The following is a 21,266-nucleotide window of genomic DNA, read 5'->3' as shown; positions in this document are numbered from 1 at the left end:
ATTTCCCATCCATGACTAGATTTTGGTCAGGTCGTGTTCGAGCCAATGATGGGCAGACCGAACTTTCTCTTGTCCAAACCCATCCATGTACCTTTCAGGCCTCTTGTGCCTGGATAGGACAACATCCATCTCTGTGAATCAGATAAATTACATCTCTTCATCGCGCGTTGTCCTTGTTAGTTCCATATAAATCTCATAAAAATTCAAGGCAGTTCATTGATTTTGTTGAACATTATGTATGAAATAGAGTATAATCTTATGAATAAATTGCATAATTTGATAAGAGTCAAGCAGCAAGTGGAGGCATGGCAGCATACTCGAGCGAGTGTGATTGGCGGGTGTGATGAGTTGTTCTCAGTTTTTAATGATTTGATTAAATATGGGTTTGTTAGCTGACTGGTGCTCTCCAGAACCAATCAATCAATCACCTCATGCAAATCTTCCAACGGGGAGAAAAGAAACAGTTCCTATCTGTTCGATTTGGTAGGTGGGAAATTGGTGTGCATCTTTGAATTTTTCACCGCTTGTCAACGGGTCGGGTCAGCTGCGGATTTCCGGATCCGGTGCTGTGAACTGTGAACAGCTCCGGCGGCCCGATCAACGGGGAAGTTTGGGCGCGTCGAATCCGGCACGGGGTTTAAGCATCCCAAGCCCGTTTGCACTGGAAAGATCGCTGAATTTGCCATACGAACAGTTAACCATGTTTGAGAGGACCAAAGTGGGTAGATTGAGCTTAATTACGGTCTACTGAGGACACGGTGACATGCGGAATCGACTATGCCAGCCCCAAAAATGCCTTTTTTGATAGACTTGTGTTTCGATACGATTGTTGCGTTTTATGATATATCATAAATTTGGTACACTGAATGAACATTTATGTCTTGAATGTTAGGGGTGAACGGTGAAAACTGGAACCCACCCATCAAAATCAGATTTCAATTTTTTGAACTTTGAAACTCACAATGCATATCATGAAACCTAAAACCTACCATGTCATAGGTTTCAAGGTCTACCCAGGTCCCAACTTTATTTTTAATTGAACAATTACAATGAATTATCACCTCTAATGACCACCATTTGTTACTACAATCTACTTACCACTACTCATTTTTTTATTTTTATTTTTTGGCCAGAACCACTATTCATATTTAGACACGAAAAATATGAAGTATTAACAAAGTAAAAGTCTCCGTCGTCGATATCGCTGGAAAAGGAAGTTTAGACTAATGATTCCAGATTACACACTCATCATCAGACGCCACGGAATATCGTACGATTGCGTGAAGATATATAATAAGAAAAGCGCTAAGATATGTTTCGAGTTTCACCTCTTGGAACCTAAAACTTACCTATCGAAATCGGTTCCTCAATTTTTGAAATATGAAACCACCTTGCATACCTTAGAATATGGAATTAGATTGGCTTCCATTAGTCCGATTCTCTAGCTCTCGATTCTACCCTAGAACCATACTCACCCCTATTAAATATGGTGGCGAAAGTGAGTCATTGTGGTGTGATATCGATGGTTTAAAAGGGGATGACTTTTCTTTCCTTCCTGGTTTCTTTATTCCCATCTAATCCATTTTCGTTATCCCATAGAATAACATGTCTATCTTCATGTTCATGGAAAATTTCTTATACATCCGCTACATGATTAATTCCATTGAAATTCAAAAATTTAATGGATTTAGATATAAATACTACTATTTCTTATAGAGCTAGCTTGATGCACCGTCTCAGTATCGTGACCCCTATCCAAGATGCTTCCCCGTTTATTCTTCCTATATCTCATTCAATTAACTAACCAACACTAGACATGATAAATAGACGGGTCATGTACTGATCTCAAAGCACTTATCTAGAACTACAATTGATATTACATTTCCTTCGTAGAAATAATCGGGCACGAGCGAGTCCGATTAGGCGTGCCAAACACAAAAAAAAAGGGTAAATGGATCGTACATTTGCACTTTCTGAACCCTTAATTAGGTCGTAATCCTATCTTGTGCCTTGTGTAGATAACCACTCGAAAACATACTACGCCGCCCAGTTGTAAAGAAATTTATTTTGTCCACATAATTGGAGAAGTCTCTACTGATTATAGCCTGATGACTCATTCATAGAACCTTGGTAAAATAATCTTTCTTGCGGAATCCTAAGCAATCTTGAGGTGCATTTGGAGGAGGAAAAATGGGGGCTTTAGACTAGAGATGATCAAGCAATTTCGACTGTTTCGACACGTGGCATAAACCCAATTATTTTGCTCAGTATCATTGCTGACTCTGCTAAATCTTTCTTGGTACTCGTCATATTGACTTGTAAGTGGTCAAATTCAATTTTAACTTTGGAAAGCAGGGAGAGAGACAGAGAGAGATTAGTGTAGGCTGTCTAGCTTGATATGAGTAGATGAGCCTAGTTCAATCTAGGACATGCCTTGAGCAAATTGCTTTGGCCAAAAGGCAACTCGAGGCGTTGACTTTTTGAGGCGTGAAGTTTCCATGCATTTGATCTCAGTAAGAACGACGTTTTGATGCCCAATCATTGACCACTTTCTGTATTTTCCAACTCTTATTGTTTTTGCAACTTTCCCTAGAGATAAGACAGAAGATGCCTCGGATAGAAGTCAACTTATACGCAAATCCATGAAGCAACCACTTGGCTTTTTACTTACTTCTTGCCTTGTCCCTGAGGTTAGCGCCATCCGGTGCAATTGGGTAATTAACTAGACAAGAAAATATAAAAGCATTTCATTCACCGATTGTTCTCGCGATATGTACAATCAATAATCTATAATCTATAAGTCGAATGTGTCCTCATCAAACATGTTTCATGAGTGTCCTCGGGTCCCATTTAACAAGACCATTCATAATGTGTTGGCGCAAATTTATTTACTCGAAAGCAATTCTCATTTGCTTTTTTCGTTTTGTATCTTTCTGGCTTAAGATTTGTAAGCATACGAGTATGCCACAATGCTCCATGCCATGCCCAGGAGTTGTAAATTACTAGGTTGATGCCACAATGATTCATTAATTCGAACTTAAGATAATAATGATTAACTAGAGTTTCTTTAAATAAGGACGAATTAGAACTCCAATATGGCATCAACCTAGTTAGTCAATGATAAGTTCCAATCCGAACTTAGTTATTACAACATTTATCATGTTTTCTAGGTCATTTTCTTGTATTTGTCTGATTCTAAACTTGTGCATTGTTTCCGGAAATGTTATGTACATTGTAGACTTTCATCCGTTATTTTCTCGAAATTCTAAATATTAATTATATTAAATCTATTCAATTAATTTTTTTGGGTAAAAAGTTACTTTCATATTTTCTAAAGTAGGTGCAACTTTATCTTGATTCTATTTTGCATCTTTGGGAGCTTTATAATATTTCTATCTTATCTAGAAATTTAGAGGGCATTTCAACCTTTTTATTTTTTTATGTGCTTTCCTTATCTCTCAAAAATATTATGCCCTTTCTCCTAAAACAAAATTTCTTTCCAACTTTTTTCTCATTTAGGTAATTTCTTGAATTTCTGTACCCTTTTTGTCTTATCATCAATTTGTGCCATTTCAATTTGATTGTTCATCTTTTATTGGTTGGGCCAGACAAATGCACCCTTAATGGCATGCCAAATGGCAACATTCAGCAAGAAAATTATTACACCATAAATTTGCTATGTTTGTGTAGGTAGATAGATATGTGGCCATTTTGTGCACGATTTGTGGGCCTCTGTTTTGGTAGCTAAAAAAACACAAGAGTCCATAGAAATTCTTCTTTCGAGGGATGATGGGCCTGATACTCCAACATCATCGATAGAACACTTCATGTAAGAAAAATCATTATAAGGGAAAAGCCACAATTGAGAAAATAAAGAAAATATGCCAGCATGAATATTTGCAAGCATCCTAATTAGCCAAAATATGAAGGAGCTGAAATTTGAACCGAGGCAGGCATTTGGGGTTGGATTGAACCTGGGCCTGACCAACTTAATTTAAGGCTAATCAATTTTTTGTCCAGACCATCACAACACCATCCGACCATTTTCACCGATTTAAGGAGCTAAATTTGATAGACTTGTATTGGAAGAAAAAAGAACATTGTTGTGATGTCAAAATTTAAAAGGATCTAATTGTCATAAAGACTATATTTCGGTGCAAAATTACGAAAAAGTTGAAACATTATCCGGTTTGATTGTCGAGTAATTTGTACTGTCCATTACGTCCCCCCAATTTCGCAGAATTTACCGAGTTATTGCTGACCAAACATAAAAGTATTGGCAAGTCACTTAATAGCACTTCCATTTTCGGCCAAATTAGGACAATACTAAAGAGCAAAGCTACAAAATTAACCCCTAAAATGGAAAGATCAAATCTATAAAGACTGGCACTAGATATTAGAAAAATCATTCAAGCATTATCTGTTAATTCTAGGCTCTACTTTATACCCAAATGCTCTCACTATCCCATATAATGCACGCCCCTGCAACTTTGACTCTACTGAATTTCTTAAGTGTTGCTCTACCTTTGCTTATTTTGCTCCTGAATAATGCTGACTTTCTGTACAGTAGAAGCATCCAATGTCAGGTACCTCAGCTACATTTCTACTCCCGGAGCTGCTTGACCGTGGAGAGCATTTGTCTTCGAAGTGGTTGCTCACAAGATTTCGAAAGTGCCCGCCAGTGCAGCCGGTGCTCCTACGCATAATTCAGTACGAGTCATGAGATCTCCCGACGAACATTAAAGAGCACCAATTCATCAATAGACCTGTTAGAAAGTTTTACCATAATAAGGGCTGATCGCAGCAAGAACCATGAGTTTGCCTTGTCCTTTCAATTTCTTTCTTTTGTTCTTTTTATGTATCCATTTCATAGGCTTCAAACTTACAGATATTGATGGATTATTCGTCCCTGTGTAATACAAATTGGGATGCAATGCATAAGTTTTGATAGCGTCAAATGACACTTATTAAGACAGAAACGGACACGGAGCTCAGTCTGGAATAGTCGGTCGATGGGTATGATTTTTTCTTTAGACTTCAGAGCCAAGAAAGCTGTGGAGTCGCAGTGCCTGGGTGGTCTCTTGCGCCCATCTCATGACTATCGCCACGCGCGGGACTCCGTTTACATGGTTAGTGTGCTATATATCCTCAATTATTCTATTGTGTTTACTTCAGTGAATAAATGAAAAGTATGTTTACACTTTCGGTTTCCACTGAAAACATCAGAATACGCATCTTTTATGTGTAAATCAGGAGCAAGAGGAAGATTGTTAAAATGTCTCAGTGGTACTTTTTATGGGCATCACTTTCAAGTGATACATTACGCAGCTTAGCCTATAATTTTTACAAGAAAAAGAGTTAGGTGGTTCAAGGCATGAAGTTCGTAAGGGAAGGAGAGATGGACTCAAATCATCTCTCTCCTCCGATCCAACAGCCTCTTTGTTGGTAATATTGTGGTCTTGCTGGGTGCACACTCCATCAATGCTTCTCACAGTAAGCATTTCCTGTCCAGAATCTACCACTACAACCAGACACAAGCCATAGACCCTACCATGGAGAGAGAGAGAGAGAGAGAGAGAGAGAGAGAGAGTATAGTGTTCCAGAGCCAAATGTTGATCTGACGGTGATGGTATCCAATGATGTGATGACGCCGCGCACACTGGCAACGCGTAGTACCAGATCCTTCTAAAGGGTCTCGGCTTGTTAACGACTGATCAGATGTTGAATTCAGGAAAGGAGACCCAGGGAACGATGAGTTTGATGACTAGAGATCAGCGAGTGTTCCTCAAACACTTCATCGCAGCCACAATCAAGCTGGGTAGACTGGGGATCGAGACAGGGAATGATGTGAGATCAGAAGATATTTATGGATTTTCTACTTACAATTGAGCTTTATCATACTTGTAATGAGATTGTATATCATGCATTTGCTTGCTCACAGCAAAATTCATGTCTACTTATTGAGAGCATCAGATATTGTGTTTCTGCTTTCAGTTTGATTCAAGTAGTGAAAAATCATAAATGAGAAATATTTTCGACCAGTAACTTGCATTTTCTCATAAATGAAACATCATAAATCAGAAATAGATCATTCGATCATCAGATGCAAGCTACAAATTTATGTATAACATATATCTCTGCTAAATACAATGTGCAAACAATGTGCTACAGATTACACCAGTATCAGCCGATCATAAATATGCTGCCGAAGAAATTGCAGCAACACTAATTTCTACTGAGTGCTAAATGTTACAAGCATTTTCAGCACCGACCATTACAACATTGATCGAAAATTTTGATCTGTCCAATACTATTCAGATGACTCAAGCATGCAACACCCAGAGGAGGACAATTGACTATTTCTGAGTCTCACTCGAATGAAATAACACCAAACTTTGCATGGTCGCAGAAGATACTTTGTATACAACACAAGCAAACAGGACAACAAGCATTAACTAGCTTTTCTAGTAGATCCACCGTCAGTCAAACCAGAATAAAGACAGCAGATGACAAGTCCAGGCTTACTTCTTAACAGAGAGCATCTCTGGCAAACTAGTCTAAGGTTCAACTTTCAATGCACTTGTACCCAGCTATATCCAGGGGACTTTGGAATTCTTTTTTTAATCATATTTTGTCTCAGATGCTCAGCATTTTCCCAACTACCTGCTTCTGAATAAACCTTAAACAACAGTACATGAGCTGCATCATTTTCCGGGACCAATTGACATAACATTTGAGAAGCCCATTCTCCTAACACTCTATTTCCATGTATCCTGCAACCACTAAGGAAAGATCTCCAAATACCAGGCCAAGGTGAAAAAGGCATTGTCTCAATCAAACCCTTAGCACCTTCAAGGTATCCGTTTCGCGATAGCATATCTACTAAGCAGCCGAAAATTCCAGGAGATGGTTCCAACCCATAGTCTGATTTCATCGAGTCAAACAATGCACAGCCTTGATCAACGCACCCCATATGATCACAAGCCGAAATGACAGAGATAAAAGTAGCGTGACTAGGACACAGATTGGCCAACTTCATTCTGTCAAAGAGTTCTGAAGCTTCCCTTACAAGACCATGATGAGCATAAGCCATGATCATGGAATTGAATATAACCACATCATCTGATCCAGATGACTGATTGAAAGCTAATCTTGCATTGGGAATGTCCCCGCACTTTGCGTAAGCATCAATAATTGAACTAGCGACATATACATGTGTATCATAGCCTGTTTTGGTAGCAAGTGAATGAACAGACTTAGCTTGATTAAAAGAAGAACTATTGGCACAACTGTTAAATATACTGCCAAAGATGAACTCATCAGGTTTCACATCAGCTTCTAAAAGTAAGTTCAGAGATCTAATGGCTTCACTATGGAAACCGCTGCCATTGAAGGATGATACCATAATACCCCAGCAGGCCAAATCTAGTTTCTCAAGGGCATGAAAGCACAGAAAAGCAGCATCTGGACGCCCCAACCTTATATAGAATTTAACTAACCAGCAGCAAATACGATTATCACCCGAGAGAACCCTCTTAATTATCAGTCCATGAATTTGTCTCCCCATCTTCTCATTTCCAGATTCGACACAGGTTTCTAAAATGCTGGCAATCGTAAATACATTAGTTTCCACTCCTGAACTCAATAAATTGCAGAAAACCTGTAGAGCTTCCGGATAACAACAATTTAAATTGTACCCAGAAATCAATTCATTGAAATCACCTGTCCCCTTCGACAGTATGCTATCGAAAACTAAACGCGCCATAAGCAACGCGCTGCATCTGGCAAACATGTTGATAAGTGAACTTGTGACAGTACTGCGGTGAAAGAGTCCAAAATGCATGGCAAGACAGCAAAGCTGAAGCCCCATGTTTAAATCACATGCATTTCCACATTTTCTGAACAAGACGGAAAAAGTAATTTCATTAGGCTTCAATCCTGTAAGCATGAATTTACGAAATAAGCCTGCAACTTTTGTCACATCCCATTCTTCATAGAAGGCCCCAAATATGGTATTCCAGGATATAACATCTTTCTTCAGCATCCTATCAAATACTTCAAAAGCATGCATCTCCCGACCATTTTTAAGATACATATCAATGAGTGAATTCATCACTGGAATCCTAGATTGCATGCCGCTACACATGATCAGCCCATGAAGCTGTTTTCCGTAGTACAAGTTACCAAACAGTATGCAGCCTTTAAGGGCATTGATAAGCGTAAACTCATCCATAATTACTCCCTCAGTCTTCATTGAAGACGCAAGCCTCATGGCCTCAATTCCACAACCGCACAGTACATACCCTCCTATCATAGCATTCCAACAGCCAACATCGCAATTCCCCATGTATTTGAAAATCTGCTCGGCTTCTTCAACACAACCCAACTTGGAATATAAGCTCAACATTGAACTCCCGAAAAAAGAATCATTTTCAATCCCAAGCTTCACAACAAGACCATGAACGCACATACCCAACTCCCAAGCCTCTATGATGGCGCATGCTTTCAAAACACTGCCAATAGAAAACTCGTTCGGCCTTAACCCACTCCTCATCAACTCCAGAAAAACCCGGAAGCCTACATCTAGCTCCCCACTACATACCGCGCCCGAGATAAGCGAAGTCCAAGAAACAAGATTTCTCCGGGGCATTTCATCGAACACCTTGAGCCCGTCGCCCAAAGTCCCACACCTCGAGTACATATCGATGAGGTGGTTCTGAACGAAGACGTCATCTCTGAACCCAAGCTTGACTGCCCTACAATGGGCTTGAGCTCCAACGACCAATGCTTTTGACGCGGTGGAGAGGGAGAGGAGATTTGCGAGCGAAGCAACATGTCGTTGTCTCTCTAGTGACGCATGACCTATATCGGAAGAACCCAACTGAAAGGTGAGGCTTTGGCGGTCGCGGGCGAATGTTAGACGGAATTTGTGGGCGGCTTCGATAGACAGAGAAGGTTTGAGAGTCGATGGCAGCAGAGAAGAGATTCTCATGTGACATCGTGAGACGAGCAACAGCGTCGTCTTCTCCAGATACAGCAGAATTCTTTCTTGTCTTTAGATGCGGCGTCAATTATACGCCAAACTTTTCCCTTGTCCAAAAACTCAACTTCAAAAAAACAAAAAAACCACAAACTTCCGATCTATTCTCAAATATACTCCGTAGTAGTCTAGGCTCCACTTGACGAAACTTTTTTACATTGATAAAAAAATCCACATAAGCAAAATCGAGACAATAAGTACAGACATACGTGGTATTTTTACTTGGATAACAAATACGACGCAACAAAAATCGGTAAAATTTTTCAAAATGAAACTGATATGAAAATTATGGACGATTAATAAGGACTTTTGAACAAAGGGCAGACGAGATTGGATTTGAGATTAGAATAAAATCAGTGTTTTTTTTAGACAAAAAAAATTCATAGTAAATTTGAAATTCGATTTAAAGTTTGAAGTGTTTTTCTGAATTAAAAGAGTTTGGGATACATTTAGGGCTAGGTTTAAAAGTTTGGGATTTTTTTTTTTTCGGTCAATTTGTAATATAATCTCAGTTTTCTTGAAACATGCGTTGCAATGTACGTGAAAACGACCAACTAGTAGTCGGCTCGGCCCACCCATGCTGCGGATACGTGATTCGCTAACACGATGTACGATGATGTTGGGAAAGTTTTACGCCAAAACTTGCGCGAGACCTTCGGTTTTCTTCTGGTCTTCCACTTCTCTTCACTGTCTGAATTTCTCTCTCTCTTTTCGAAAATAAGAAAAGCTCCGCCCTTTTCTGCAACCTCCACGATCTTGAGTAAGTCCATCGTTCTTGATCGCGCAAAAGCATTCGCAATTCGGGATCGTGGGTTGTGATTTCCCCCTTTCGAGTTCGCGTCCGTTTGCTGAGCTTCCTTCAATCTCTCGCTGTTTTCGAAGGGAGCGGGGAAGTATGTCATTTCTTGAGTTGCTGCAGTGCGTCCTCTGCTGTGAAGAGGAAGACGTTTATGACTACCGCCAAGCTCAGAGAGATCTTGGGCATGGCGGTCCTCTACTTGATCGAATTCGCAGCGCCTTTGGTTTATTGCGCACGCATCATCATAGAGGACGCGAATCGCGATCGGAGGCTTCACAGTCACTGCTCTGGAATACCCACAACCCATCACCTCTCAAATTCACGCCTCCTTCCTCATCATCCTCCCCTCGCCATGTCGTCGTGCACAACCCAATGAGCAGAGACCCCATCAGGCCTAAAAATGAGCCAAATTTGACCAGGACTGTCGGTGGCAGTGGCTTAACCCAGTCTTCTCACTTCACATCTCCGTTCAAAGCAGTCGCTTCGGCTTCTCCGAAACCATCCCCTTCTGTATCAAAGCCGTCAACCGCCACTTCTAGCGATCCGTTTGTTTCCCCGGCCGAACCGGCGGCCATCTCGGCTCACTCGAATCAGTATGTGTCGAAGTCATCTGAATGTTCCAATGAGCCGTCTTTATCTCGCTTGCTACATCCTTCTCTTTCAAAAGCGTCCTCACCAACTCCACAAGTGCACCAACATTCTTCTCCAATTCCTGAACCGTTTAAACGGGTCCAACATCCAGTTTTTTTGGACACCAAACCGCCACCAATCTCCGCTCACTCGAATCAGAATGTAGCAAAACCGCCTCCGCCTTCCTATCAGCCATCTTCATCTCGTGTGCAGTCTCCTTCTTGGTCGAAAACAACGTCGCCTACCCCGAAAGCGCAAGAACGCTCTGCTAAACAATATAAGCCAGTCTTACGTGCAGTTTCCCCAGTTTCGCCGGATCAGCAAAAGGAGACTGTTTATGTTCAGAAAGATACTTCCCCTCTTTACAACGTCCCCGAGGATATTGAGGATTTGATCAAGCGAGACATTGTGCCAGGCGTTCTTCAGAAACCACTGTCTCCCTTGACCTATAGGGACTATTTTGCAGCTCTTCTATATGCGGAGGACGTCTACATTGAGGTAACAACGATGCTCGACGATTCAATGTTTTTATTTTGCTGTGCGAGTTAATGTGTAATGTCAGTGCCACATATGGCATTGACAGTTTGGTTAGAAAGATTGAAATCCTTGTCTCCATCCTCCCAATCTTGTATGATCGCTTGCGATGTGAGAATGCAATCAAGTGTAGTGGATGAAGTCGGTAGCAATAATTGTTAGCTATAATTTGTTCTTGTATAGGTTCATTATGATAGCTGCTAGCCCACAGTAATGCCATGACCTCATTTTATAGAGAAATTTTGAGTTGCAAGACTCGGCAAAATCCATGTTGACATGGTGTGAAATCGGTGGATTTTATTTCATCATAGTCAACAGCATTACCCAAAACAAGCATAAGCTCCATTCTCCCAAGGATGTATAAGCATTTACTTACCCGCCTCAGACTGAATGGCGTTTACAGATTTATGTGTGCTCTCATAATGCGTTCGATCCTCTTGTACAATCAATCATCCAGATGGTAGTGACTGCAAATAGTTGGATCTAGAGAGGCGAGAGAAGAGGAGACGTGTTGGAAAAAATGCAACAAGGGGAAGAATAGTTAGGGACAGGGGTCTTGACATGTTCAAATGTGCAAATTTTGTGAGCTCAACTCATGTATTTCTGTGTCCGCGCCATGAGATGTTATGAGTATCACAGATTCTGCATCACTTTTCAAGATTTTAGATCAATGTAGCTTGGTTAACTGCTCTTACTATGTCGCAGAAACCTTCATAAGTTACTGGCCATGCTCACTTCGGATTCCCAAAGTTGGAAATCGCCTTACGATTTTATCATTTAAACGTAGCATGCTGAGTTTCTCTGTCGAGTTACTGAGTTTTAGTAATCTTCAGCTGATTCGTGGCCATGGAATTGAGATTTTAGTTGAAGCTTTTTGATCTGCAATATTGGGCAATTTAGCAGTGGAATGTGCACCACATGTCTGCTTCGCCTTGCATTTCTGATTAAGAGAGAAGCTCGTTTTAGCTTGTCTAAAAACGTGCACAATTGACCTTCAATGCTCAAGTAAGGAGATGCGGCTCTGATGCGGACGAAGTTTCTAAGGGGTATAAAAAGACTAAAAGATTAAATTGGAAGATGACTACAAGCAAGCCTCGAGGATCTAGGTCTTGCTGAGGATTTGCTATGAAATGTAGCTTAATTGCTGTTGTTTTTGTTGTCGTGTTACTTACGTATTCAGAGACTTGGAGGTTGATAGAACCAACTTGTTGATGGATAGTGACAGATTAGTCATGCACTCATGCCTCACCATGCTTCTTGCTATTTTTTGCAACAATGAAATGACGTGCTTTTAAGATGAAACTTTGGTTATAAATGCAACAGTCTCTGATGAAGTAGGAATCCAAGGTACTTTTATTGCTGTGAAGCATCATGTATTGTAGATTGATTCAACTTTAAGGTGACTAGAACACTTGTGAATAATATCAAGATTTGTTTTTATGATGTTCTAACAATCATTCTTGTATTTGAATCAGAAATGGACCGATTTCATTCAGGAGGATGTCACTTTGGAGCTGCATCAATTGACTATTTACAAGAATGTATTGGACAATGATTTCGCCGAGGAGAAAACTTATGTCAAATTCAAGATGGAATCTGTACCTGGGCGTCGACCCTTCCTTCTATCAAGGGATTTTGTTTTTGCAAAGCCCCTCGATGAGAGAGATACACAGTTTCAGGTTAGTCCTTTTCAAGTACATTTTAGAGTAATAAAGATGTTAGTATTGTGCTCTGTTTGAAAATGCCGTATTTCATCTCCCATCTGTTTGCTGAATGTGCTTTTGCATCTGCTTTTCCATGGTTTACTTTGGATGATGAATGAATGGCCAGTTGGTGGCTCCAATTGTTCGATTACTAGTGAAATTTTTCTCATCACCGAAGCATCGGTCAAGTTGAGTGCTGAAAAGTACAGCGGTCTTCTCGTTGGCATAACTTGACTATGATATGATTAGTTCAGTGTCACTCGTACTCCTTTCCAGTATTAATCATATTTGTCATAAAGCAGGGTTTTGTACATCGAGTGGAGAAGAGTTCTATCATCTTAGCTGAGTTTGGAGATGATTTTCATTCCCAGCATCATTCAAGCAGCAGATACAACATCAGCTTTTCTTTCAATAGAGTTTGCTTGAAGAGAGCTCATCAAGCAGTTGAAGCCGCCACTGATCCTTCCTTTGGCAACTTCCTCTTCCCCATATGCACAACCAGACGTGATTTGTTTGCCTTACCATCTCTTTTTTTTTCAAGTGACGTGCTTTACTCGGACCAAAGATCCGCAATCCGTCAGATTGTAACTCTCAAAGGTTCAGCACCGTTTCTCTTGGAGGGTCCTCTTTGTACACGCAGTCGAGGGCCTCTAGACCTATCAAAGGCCGGAGTTGTGGTTAGGGAAGCTGTGTCACAAGTATATCGACGCTCTAAAGATCCTCGGATTCTTGTGGCTGCACCTACAAACAAAACGTGCGATGTTCTGATGAGAAGCTTGAAGAAGGACATCCCAGATTCCGAGATATTTCGAGCAAATGCTGCTTTCCGTGAGCACGATGGGGTGCCTGATGACATTCTCCCTTCGTGTCTTTATAAAAAGAAGAGCGAGTGTTTCGCTTGTCCACCCCTCCAGGAACTCCGGAAGTTCAAGGTAATATTTTCGACTTTTGTGAGTAGCTTTAGGCTACACAGTGAAGGCATCAACGCAGGACACTTTAGTCATATTTTCCTCGTTGATGCATCGTCCACTTCCGAGCCGGAGGCAATGATTGTGCTAGCTAATTTGGCCAATGAGGATACAACTGTTATAGTCACTGGCGCACAGGGAAATCGCTCGGGGTGGGTGCGATCCCCAATTGCTAGGGAGAATGGTCTCAGGATATCATACTTTGAGAGGCTCAAAGAATTCACACCGTACAAGAAGCTCGACCCTAAATTCATCGCCCGGTTGGACCCTGAGCCAGAATCAAATGAAACTAACAGCTGCCTGTCATATTGAGTATCAGTTGCTTTTGGATACAAGCTCTGGCTACTTCAGAATGCTCTTGATGTGCTCTGTTTTCTCATTTTGCCATGTTTGAGCTGAGCCGCGTGAGAACGGGATTGAAAATGATGTAGTTATCAATAGGTGTACAATTTGCCCTTAATAAATCCAGCAGGTTGGTTATTTAGTTTTGTAATTCAGTTATAAAGCTCCTTTTACATGAATTTCACAGCTTCTCTTCTCCAATTCTCGAGCCTCATTTGAAGTAAATAGCTGTTTCCTTCGAAATTTTCTCCTCTGGTTCTGCAGAAGCTGTCAGCACCTGAAGTTGGCATCTTTGAGTTTGACAAAAGATGCAATACATGTCGCGGGCCTTTTAGCTGGGAATGATACTGCAATGCGGAGGAACGGGGAGATTGGATCGATTAATGGAAGATCACGGGATGATTCTGATTGCGCATATGCATGGTGGCACTTAGCTCGAACCATATCAAAGGAATTCCTTGAACTTATAATGCGAAATATGATCAACCCTCGTGTTAATTTCTACTGATTCGGATAAATGAGCCATAGAAATAGTGTTCTTTTTTTCGGTTGAAATGAGCCATGGAAATATTAACAGCTGATATCCACATTAAGACCTCTGCTTCAGCCCTTCTCTTTTACATTGAATAAGTTCAATCACTGTCCCTATGCACTAAAACTTCTGGATTCACTGAGGGAATAACCTTTGACCAAAGACATACATGGCTAGCATCACCAGATGCATGCTACATTGTCCAAGAAGCAGTTTTTCCGCGGCAACTTTGCGATACGATGATCTGCATAATGCCATGTTGTCAATCGGGCCTAACTCGTCGGAGATGATTTCTCCAGCTTTGCTATGCTCTTCTTCTTTGATGCTACCTGCGACGCCATCTCAGGCAACAAGAACAGTCAAGGAATGCTCAGCCGAGAAAGCACACAAACGAACGAAACCAATCGATAAGAATTTCCATCAAGCAAATGCAATCGGAAGCATCGTTCACGCAGTCCAAACGAATCATTGTTCCCTTGCAGTTTTGCCACACGAGGCTCCCCCAAGGCGTTTACATGATAAAGCATAAACATTCTTGTACATGTAGACAGAATACTCATGAAAGTACAGAGAGTATGACCTCAGCCATACAGATACTCACGTAGTATTTATGCAGCTCGACTTCAACGTAGAAATTGGACTCAAGATTTTCTTCATCTTACGTCATAAAAAGGAATAATTGGTCCGATTCTATAGGAAGAATCTGTTCTTTCGAATCACTTCCCCTCATTAATGTCAATCCAAGTTGATTTGACTATTAATGTGAGCGATACAGTGAATCAATAATAAAAAGAGGTGAAGGGTGCGTTTATCTATAGAGAAAAATAGCTATCTGAAAGATATATGGCTTTTACAATCCATCTTTTGTATTTCATCATTAATGAAAGCTCTTAGGCATATATAGTTATCAATAATGAAAAAAAATTCCTGTTGATTAAGTTTCTACAAGATAAAAAAAAATTGTTTTTAGGAAAATATATTCTATATTCATGATTTTTCATGAAATTTGGGTCAGATTCTTTATATATAAAGATGTACATCACTATATTACTACGTGTGTATATACTCTTAAACATTTTAAAATGTAATGAAAGCCAATCTAATTCCATATTATAAGGTATGCATGGTGGTTTCATATTTTAAAAATTGAGGAACCGATTTCGATAGGTAAGTTTCGGGTTCCAATAGGTGAAACTTGAAACATATCTTAGCGCTTTTCTTATTATATATCTTCACGCAATCGTACGATATTCTATGACGTCCGATGATGAGTGTGTAATTTGGAACCATTAGTCTAAATTTCCTTTTTCAGAGTTATCGATGACAGAAACTTTTACTTTGTTAATATTTCACATTTTTCGTGTCTAAATATGAATAGTAGTTCTGGCCAAAAAATAAAAATAAAAAAATAAGTAGTGGTCAGGGAGAGAGAGAGAGAGAGAACGTGTGGTGTCCTAGAGCCACGTGTTGATCCGATGGTGATGGTATCCAATGACATGATGACGCCATGCACAGTGGCAACGCGTAATACCAGAACCTTCAAAAGGGTCTCGGCTTGTTAGCGACTGATCAGATGTTGAATTCACGAAAGGAGACCCAGGGAATGATGAGTTTGATGACTAGAGATCAGCGAGTGTTCTTCAAACACTTCATCGCAGCTACAATCAAGCTGGGTAGACTGGGGATCAAGACAGAGAATGATGTGAGATCAGAAGATATTTATGGATTTTCTAATTACAATTGAGCTTTATCATACTTGTAATGAGATTGTATATCATGCATTTGCTTAATCACAGCAAAATTCATGTCTACTTATTGAGAGCATCAGATATTGTGTTTCTGCTTTCAGTTTGATTCAAGTAGTGAAAAATCATAAATGAGAAATATTTTCGACCAGTAACTTGCATTTTCTCATAGGTGAAACATCATAAATCAGAAATAGGTCAACCGATCATCAGATGCAAGCTACAAATTTATGTATAACGTATATCTCTGCTAAATACAACGTGTAAACAATGTGCTACAGATTATACCAGTATCAGCCAATCATAAATATGCCACCAAAGAACTGGCTGCAACACTAATTTCTACTGATTGCTAAATGTTACTAGCATTTTCAGCACCAACTATTACAACATTGATCAAGAATTTTGATCTGTCCAATACTATTCAGATGATTCAAGCAGGCAACACCCAGAGGAGGACAATTGACTATTTTTGCGTCTCACTTGAATGAACTAACACCAAACTTTGCGTGGTCGCAGAAGATACTTTGTATACAACACAAGCAAACAGGACAATAAGCATTAACTAGCTTTTCTGGTAGATCCACCGTCAGTCAAGCCAGAATAAAGACAGCAGATTACAAAGTCCAGGCTTACCTCTTAACAGAGAGCATCTCTGGCAAACTAGTCTAAGGTTTAACTTTCAATGCACTTGTACCCAGCTATATCCAGGGGACTTTGGAATTCTTTTTTTAATCATATTTTGTCTCAGATGCTCAGCATTTTCCCAACTACCTGCTTCTGAATAAACCTTAAACAACAATACATGAGCTGCATCATTTTCCGGGACCAATTGACATAACATTTGAGAAGCCCATTCTCCTAACACTCTATTTCCGTGTATCCTGCAACCACTGAGGAAAGATCTCCAAATACCAGGCCAAGGTGAAAAAGGCATTGTTTCAATCAAACCCTTAGCACTTTCAAGGTATCCGTTTCGCGATAGCATATCTACTAAGCAGCCGAAAACTCCTGGAGACGGTTCCAACCCATAGTCCGATTTCATCGACTCAAACAATGCACAGCCTTGATCAACGCACCCCATATGATCACAAGCCGAAATGACAGAGATAAAAGTAGCGTGACTAGGACACAGATTTGCCAACTTCATTCTGTCAAAGAGTTCTAAAGCTTCCCTTACAAGACCATGATGAGCATAAGCCATGATCATGGAATTGAATATAACCACATCACTGATCCAGATGACTGATTGAAAGCTATTCTTGCATTGGGAATGTCCCCGCACTTTGCGTAAGCATCAATAATTGAACTAGCGACATATACATGTGTATCATAGCCTGTTTTGGTAGCGAGTGAATGAACAGACTTAGCTTGATTAAAAGAAGAACTATTGGCACAACTGTTAAATATACTGCCGAAGATGAACTCATCAGGTTTCACATCAGCTTCTAAAAGTAAGTTCAGAGATCTAATGGCTTCACTATGGAAACCGCTGCCATTGAAGGATGATACCACAATACCCCAGCAGGCCAAATCTAGTTTCTCAAGGGCATGAAAGCACAGAAAAGCAGCATCTGGACACCCCAACCTTATATAGAATTTAACTAACCAGCAGCAAATACGATTATCACCCGAGAGAACCCTCTTAATTATCAGTCCATGAATTTGTCTCCCCATCTTCTCATTTCCAGATTCGACACAGGTTTCTAAAATGCTGGCAATCGTAAATGCATTAGTTTCCACTCCTGAACTCAATAAATTGCAGAAAACCTGCAGAGCTTCCGGATAACAACAATTTAAATTGTACCCAGAAATCAATTCATTGAAATCACCTGTCCCCTTCGACAGTATGCTATCGAAAACTAAACGCGCCATAAGCAACGCGTTGCATCTGGCAAACATGTTGATAAGTGAACTTGTGACAGTACTGCGGTGAAAGAGTCCAAAATGCACGGCAAGACAGCAAAGCTGAAGCCCCATGTTTAAATCACACGCATTTCCACATTTTCTGAACAAGACGGAAAAAGTAACTTCATTAGGCTTCAATCCTGTAAGCATGAATTTACGAAATAAGCCTGCAACCTTTGTCACATCCCATTCTTCATGGAAGGCCCCAAATATGGTATTCCAGGATATAACATCTTTCTTCAGCATCCTATCAAATACTTCAAAAGCATACATCTCCTGACCATTTTTAAGATACATATCAATGAGTGAATTCATCACTGGAATCCTAGATTGCATGCCGCTACACATGATCAGCCCATGAAGCTGTTTTCCGTAGCACAAGTTACCAAAAAGTATGCAGCCTTTAAGGGCATTGATAAGTGTAAACTCATCCATAATTACTCCCTCAGTCTTCATTGAAGACGCAAGCCTCATGGCCTCAATTCCACAACCGCACAGTACATACCCTCCTATCATAGCATTTCAACAGCCAACATCGCAATTCCCCATGTATTTGAAAATCTGCTCGGCTTCTTCAACACAACCCAACTTGGAATATAAGCTCAGCATTGAACTCCCGAAAAAGGAATCATTTTCAATCCCAAGCTTCACAACAAGACCATGAACGCACATATCCAACTCGCAAGCCTCTATGATGGCGCATGCTTTCAAAACACTGCCAATAGAAAACTCGTTCGGCCTTAACCCACTCCTCATCAACTCCAGAAAAACCCGGAAGCCTACATCTAGCTCCCCACTACATACCGCGCCCGAGATAAGCGAAGTCCAAGAAACAAGATTTCTCCGGGGCATTTCATCGAACACCTTGAGCCCGTCGCCCAAAGTCCCACACCTCGAGTACATATTGATGAGGTGGTTCTGAACGAAGACGTCATCTCTGAACCCAAGCTTGACTGCCCTACAATGGGCTTGAGCTCCAACGACCAATGCTTTTGACGCGGTGGAGAGGGAGAGGAGATTTGCGAGCGAAGCAACATGTCGTTGTCTCTGTAGTGAAACATGACCTATATCGGAAGAACCCAACTGAAACGTGAGGCTGTGGCGGTCGCGGGCGAATGTTAGACGGAATTTGTGGGCGGCCTCGATGGACAGAGAAGGTTTGAGCGTCGATGGCAGCAGAGAAGAGATTCTCATGTGACATCGTGAGACGAGCAACAGCGTCGTCTTCTCCAGATACAGCAGATTTTTTTCTCGTCTTTAGATGCGGTGTCAATTATACTCCGAACTCTTTCCTTGTCCAAAAACCCAACTTAAAAAAAAATCATAAATTTTCGATCTATTCTCAAATATATTTCGTGATTTGATCTCTACTTGACGTGACATTTTCACGTTGATAAAAAAACAAAAAAAACCCTCATATGCAACGTTGGGAAAATAAGTATGGATGTATGCGATATTTTTATTTGGATAATAAATACAACCCAATAAAAATTGATAAAATTCTCCAAAACGAAATTGATATGAAAATTACGGGCGATTAACAAGGACTTTTGAACAAAAGACAGACGAGATCGTATTTGAGATTAGAATGAAAATCAGTATTTTTTCTTAGATAAAAAAATTTGTAGTAAATTTAAGATTGGACTTAAAATTTGAAGTTTTTTTCTAAATAAAATGAGTTTGGGATAAATTTAGGACTAAACTTAAAAGTTTTGGATTTTTTTTTCGCTCAATTTGTGATATAATCTCAGTTTTCTTGAAACATGTGTTGCCAGGGTGCTCTCCCAACAAAGGAAAATCTTTTCAAAAGGAAGATAGTACCTGATCCTTTATGTCCCCCGTGCAAACAGAGTGTTGAAACAGCAGAACATGTATGCGTCCTCCACCCATGGACAAAGCCATTTGGGAAAATCCATCGCTGAACCTATAGATTTCGGATCGGGGATTATCTCAAATTGAAGAGTGGACTTATAACTTATCGAAGCACAGGAAAAACGAACTAGATCTGGCTAAGGTGGCCTCGGTTTTGTGGAGTGTGTGGAAAGCACGAAATGCAGCAGTTTTCAATCAAAAGCCAGCCAGCCAACCCCGACGAGGTTGTTGAGACGGCCCTCATCTCGTTGAAAAGCTTTCAAAAATGGAACCGCAAAGCTAGCAAATCCGGATCCGAAGAAGGTGTTGAGATATTAACGCGGAAACACCAACGGATCTTGCAAATAAGTCAATACGAAATCACCAGAAAAATTACGATGAACGATAAATGACACCAGAGATTACGTGGTTCGGTTCGAATGTCGGTACCTACGTCCACGGGGAGAGCCAGCAATGTAATCCACTATAATCGGATAATCAAAGTTACAATCGCTCGTGCACTCGAGTGTTTTCCGCACCTAGCTTAAGCCCAAAACAAACCCACAAGTATTATCTCGCAATCTCTCGCAGAGAATTTACTCGGAAAACTCACCGAGAAAAACGATACTCATCTTCTTTGCTTTATGTACAGAAGAACCAAAAAAACGCCCTTCACGTTCTTTTCTTCGTTCTCTGTGTGGCTTCAAGACGTGCGACTTTAAGAAGCGCTCTGTACAGCTTCTTTTTCTTACATGCGGCTTAAGCTCTCTACCGAAGAAACCTCATGCCTTGTGTGGTTGCGATCAGAGACTAACGAATAAAAGCACCCAAACCACTTTTATTTTCTCTTCAGTCTGACCTAATTCCTTTGGCCCACAAGCAAATATAATAATAGAATAAAATAATGTAAGACCATCTATTTTGTCTTGTAGTGATAGAGACTTTTTCCTCTTGTTTAACCGCAACAGTGACGGCATTTCTTGTATTTCATTATGCAATCCAACGTGGATACTTCTTTCAACCGCATCCTATTCTTGTGCGCAAGAGATATCAACATCTTTTATTTCCAACCACCCACCTGGATAGCGCCGCTGGTTCGTGCACTCTTCTTCTCGCAAAAGGTCGAATGTTTGAATCCCAGGGGAGTTACAAGGTGACTTAACCGGTGGCACGTGTGTGGTGGCTAGCACGTGTTGCCTCTAGGGTTTACCCCC

The 21,266-nt window shown here is 40.5% G+C and overlaps 2 protein-coding genes and 1 pseudogene across 2 annotated transcripts; 1 reads left to right on the top strand and 2 right to left on the bottom strand.

The window, feature by feature from the left end:
• Positions 1–5,659: 5,659 nt before the first annotated feature.
• On the bottom strand, positions 5,660–9,042 carry LOC115733696 (pentatricopeptide repeat-containing protein At4g13650-like). The gene is made up of 2 exons (XM_048284602.1): positions 6,526–9,042; positions 5,660–5,823 (listed from the first exon to the last, which is right to left on the bottom strand). The coding sequence occupies exon 1, from the start codon at positions 8,990–8,992 to the stop codon at positions 6,572–6,574; it is 2,421 nt and encodes an 806-aa protein (XP_048140559.1). The 5' UTR covers positions 8,993–9,042; the 3' UTR covers positions 5,660–5,823; positions 6,526–6,571.
• Positions 9,043–9,761: 719 nt separating this feature from the next.
• On the top strand, positions 9,762–14,335 carry LOC125316377 (probable RNA helicase SDE3). The gene is made up of 4 exons (XM_048284586.1): positions 9,762–9,800; positions 9,923–10,967; positions 12,479–12,682; positions 13,009–14,335. The coding sequence occupies exons 2-4, from the start codon at positions 9,936–9,938 to the stop codon at positions 13,984–13,986; spliced, it is 2,214 nt and encodes a 737-aa protein (XP_048140543.1). The 5' UTR covers positions 9,762–9,800; positions 9,923–9,935; the 3' UTR covers positions 13,987–14,335.
• Positions 9,782–19,443, bottom strand: LOC115733697 (annotated as a pseudogene).
• Between the last annotated feature and the right edge of the window lie 1,823 nt (positions 19,444–21,266).

The sequence above is a fragment of the Rhodamnia argentea genome, chromosome 8, assembly GCF_020921035.1.
Source record: "Rhodamnia argentea isolate NSW1041297 chromosome 8, ASM2092103v1, whole genome shotgun sequence".
Taxonomy (NCBI): Eukaryota; Viridiplantae; Streptophyta; class Magnoliopsida; order Myrtales; family Myrtaceae; genus Rhodamnia; species Rhodamnia argentea.
This window is presented reverse-complemented; position numbering and strand designations above follow the sequence as displayed.

Excerpts from the sequence above, each read along its gene's own strand:
- LOC125316377 (XM_048284586.1), top strand. The coding sequence starts at position 9,936 with ATGTCATTTCTTGAGTTGCTGCAGTGCGTCCTCTGCTGTGAAGAGGAA. Across the intron at positions 10,968-12,478 it reads CGGAGGACGTCTACATTGAG|AAATGGACCGATTTCATTCA; the intron begins GTAACAACGATG and ends TATTTGAATCAG. Across the intron at positions 12,683-13,008 it reads AGAGAGATACACAGTTTCAG|GGTTTTGTACATCGAGTGGA; the intron begins GTTAGTCCTTTT and ends GTCATAAAGCAG.
- LOC115733696 (XM_048284602.1), bottom strand. The coding sequence starts at position 8,992 with ATGAGAATCTCTTCTCTGCTGCCATCGACTCTCAAACCTTCTCTGTCT.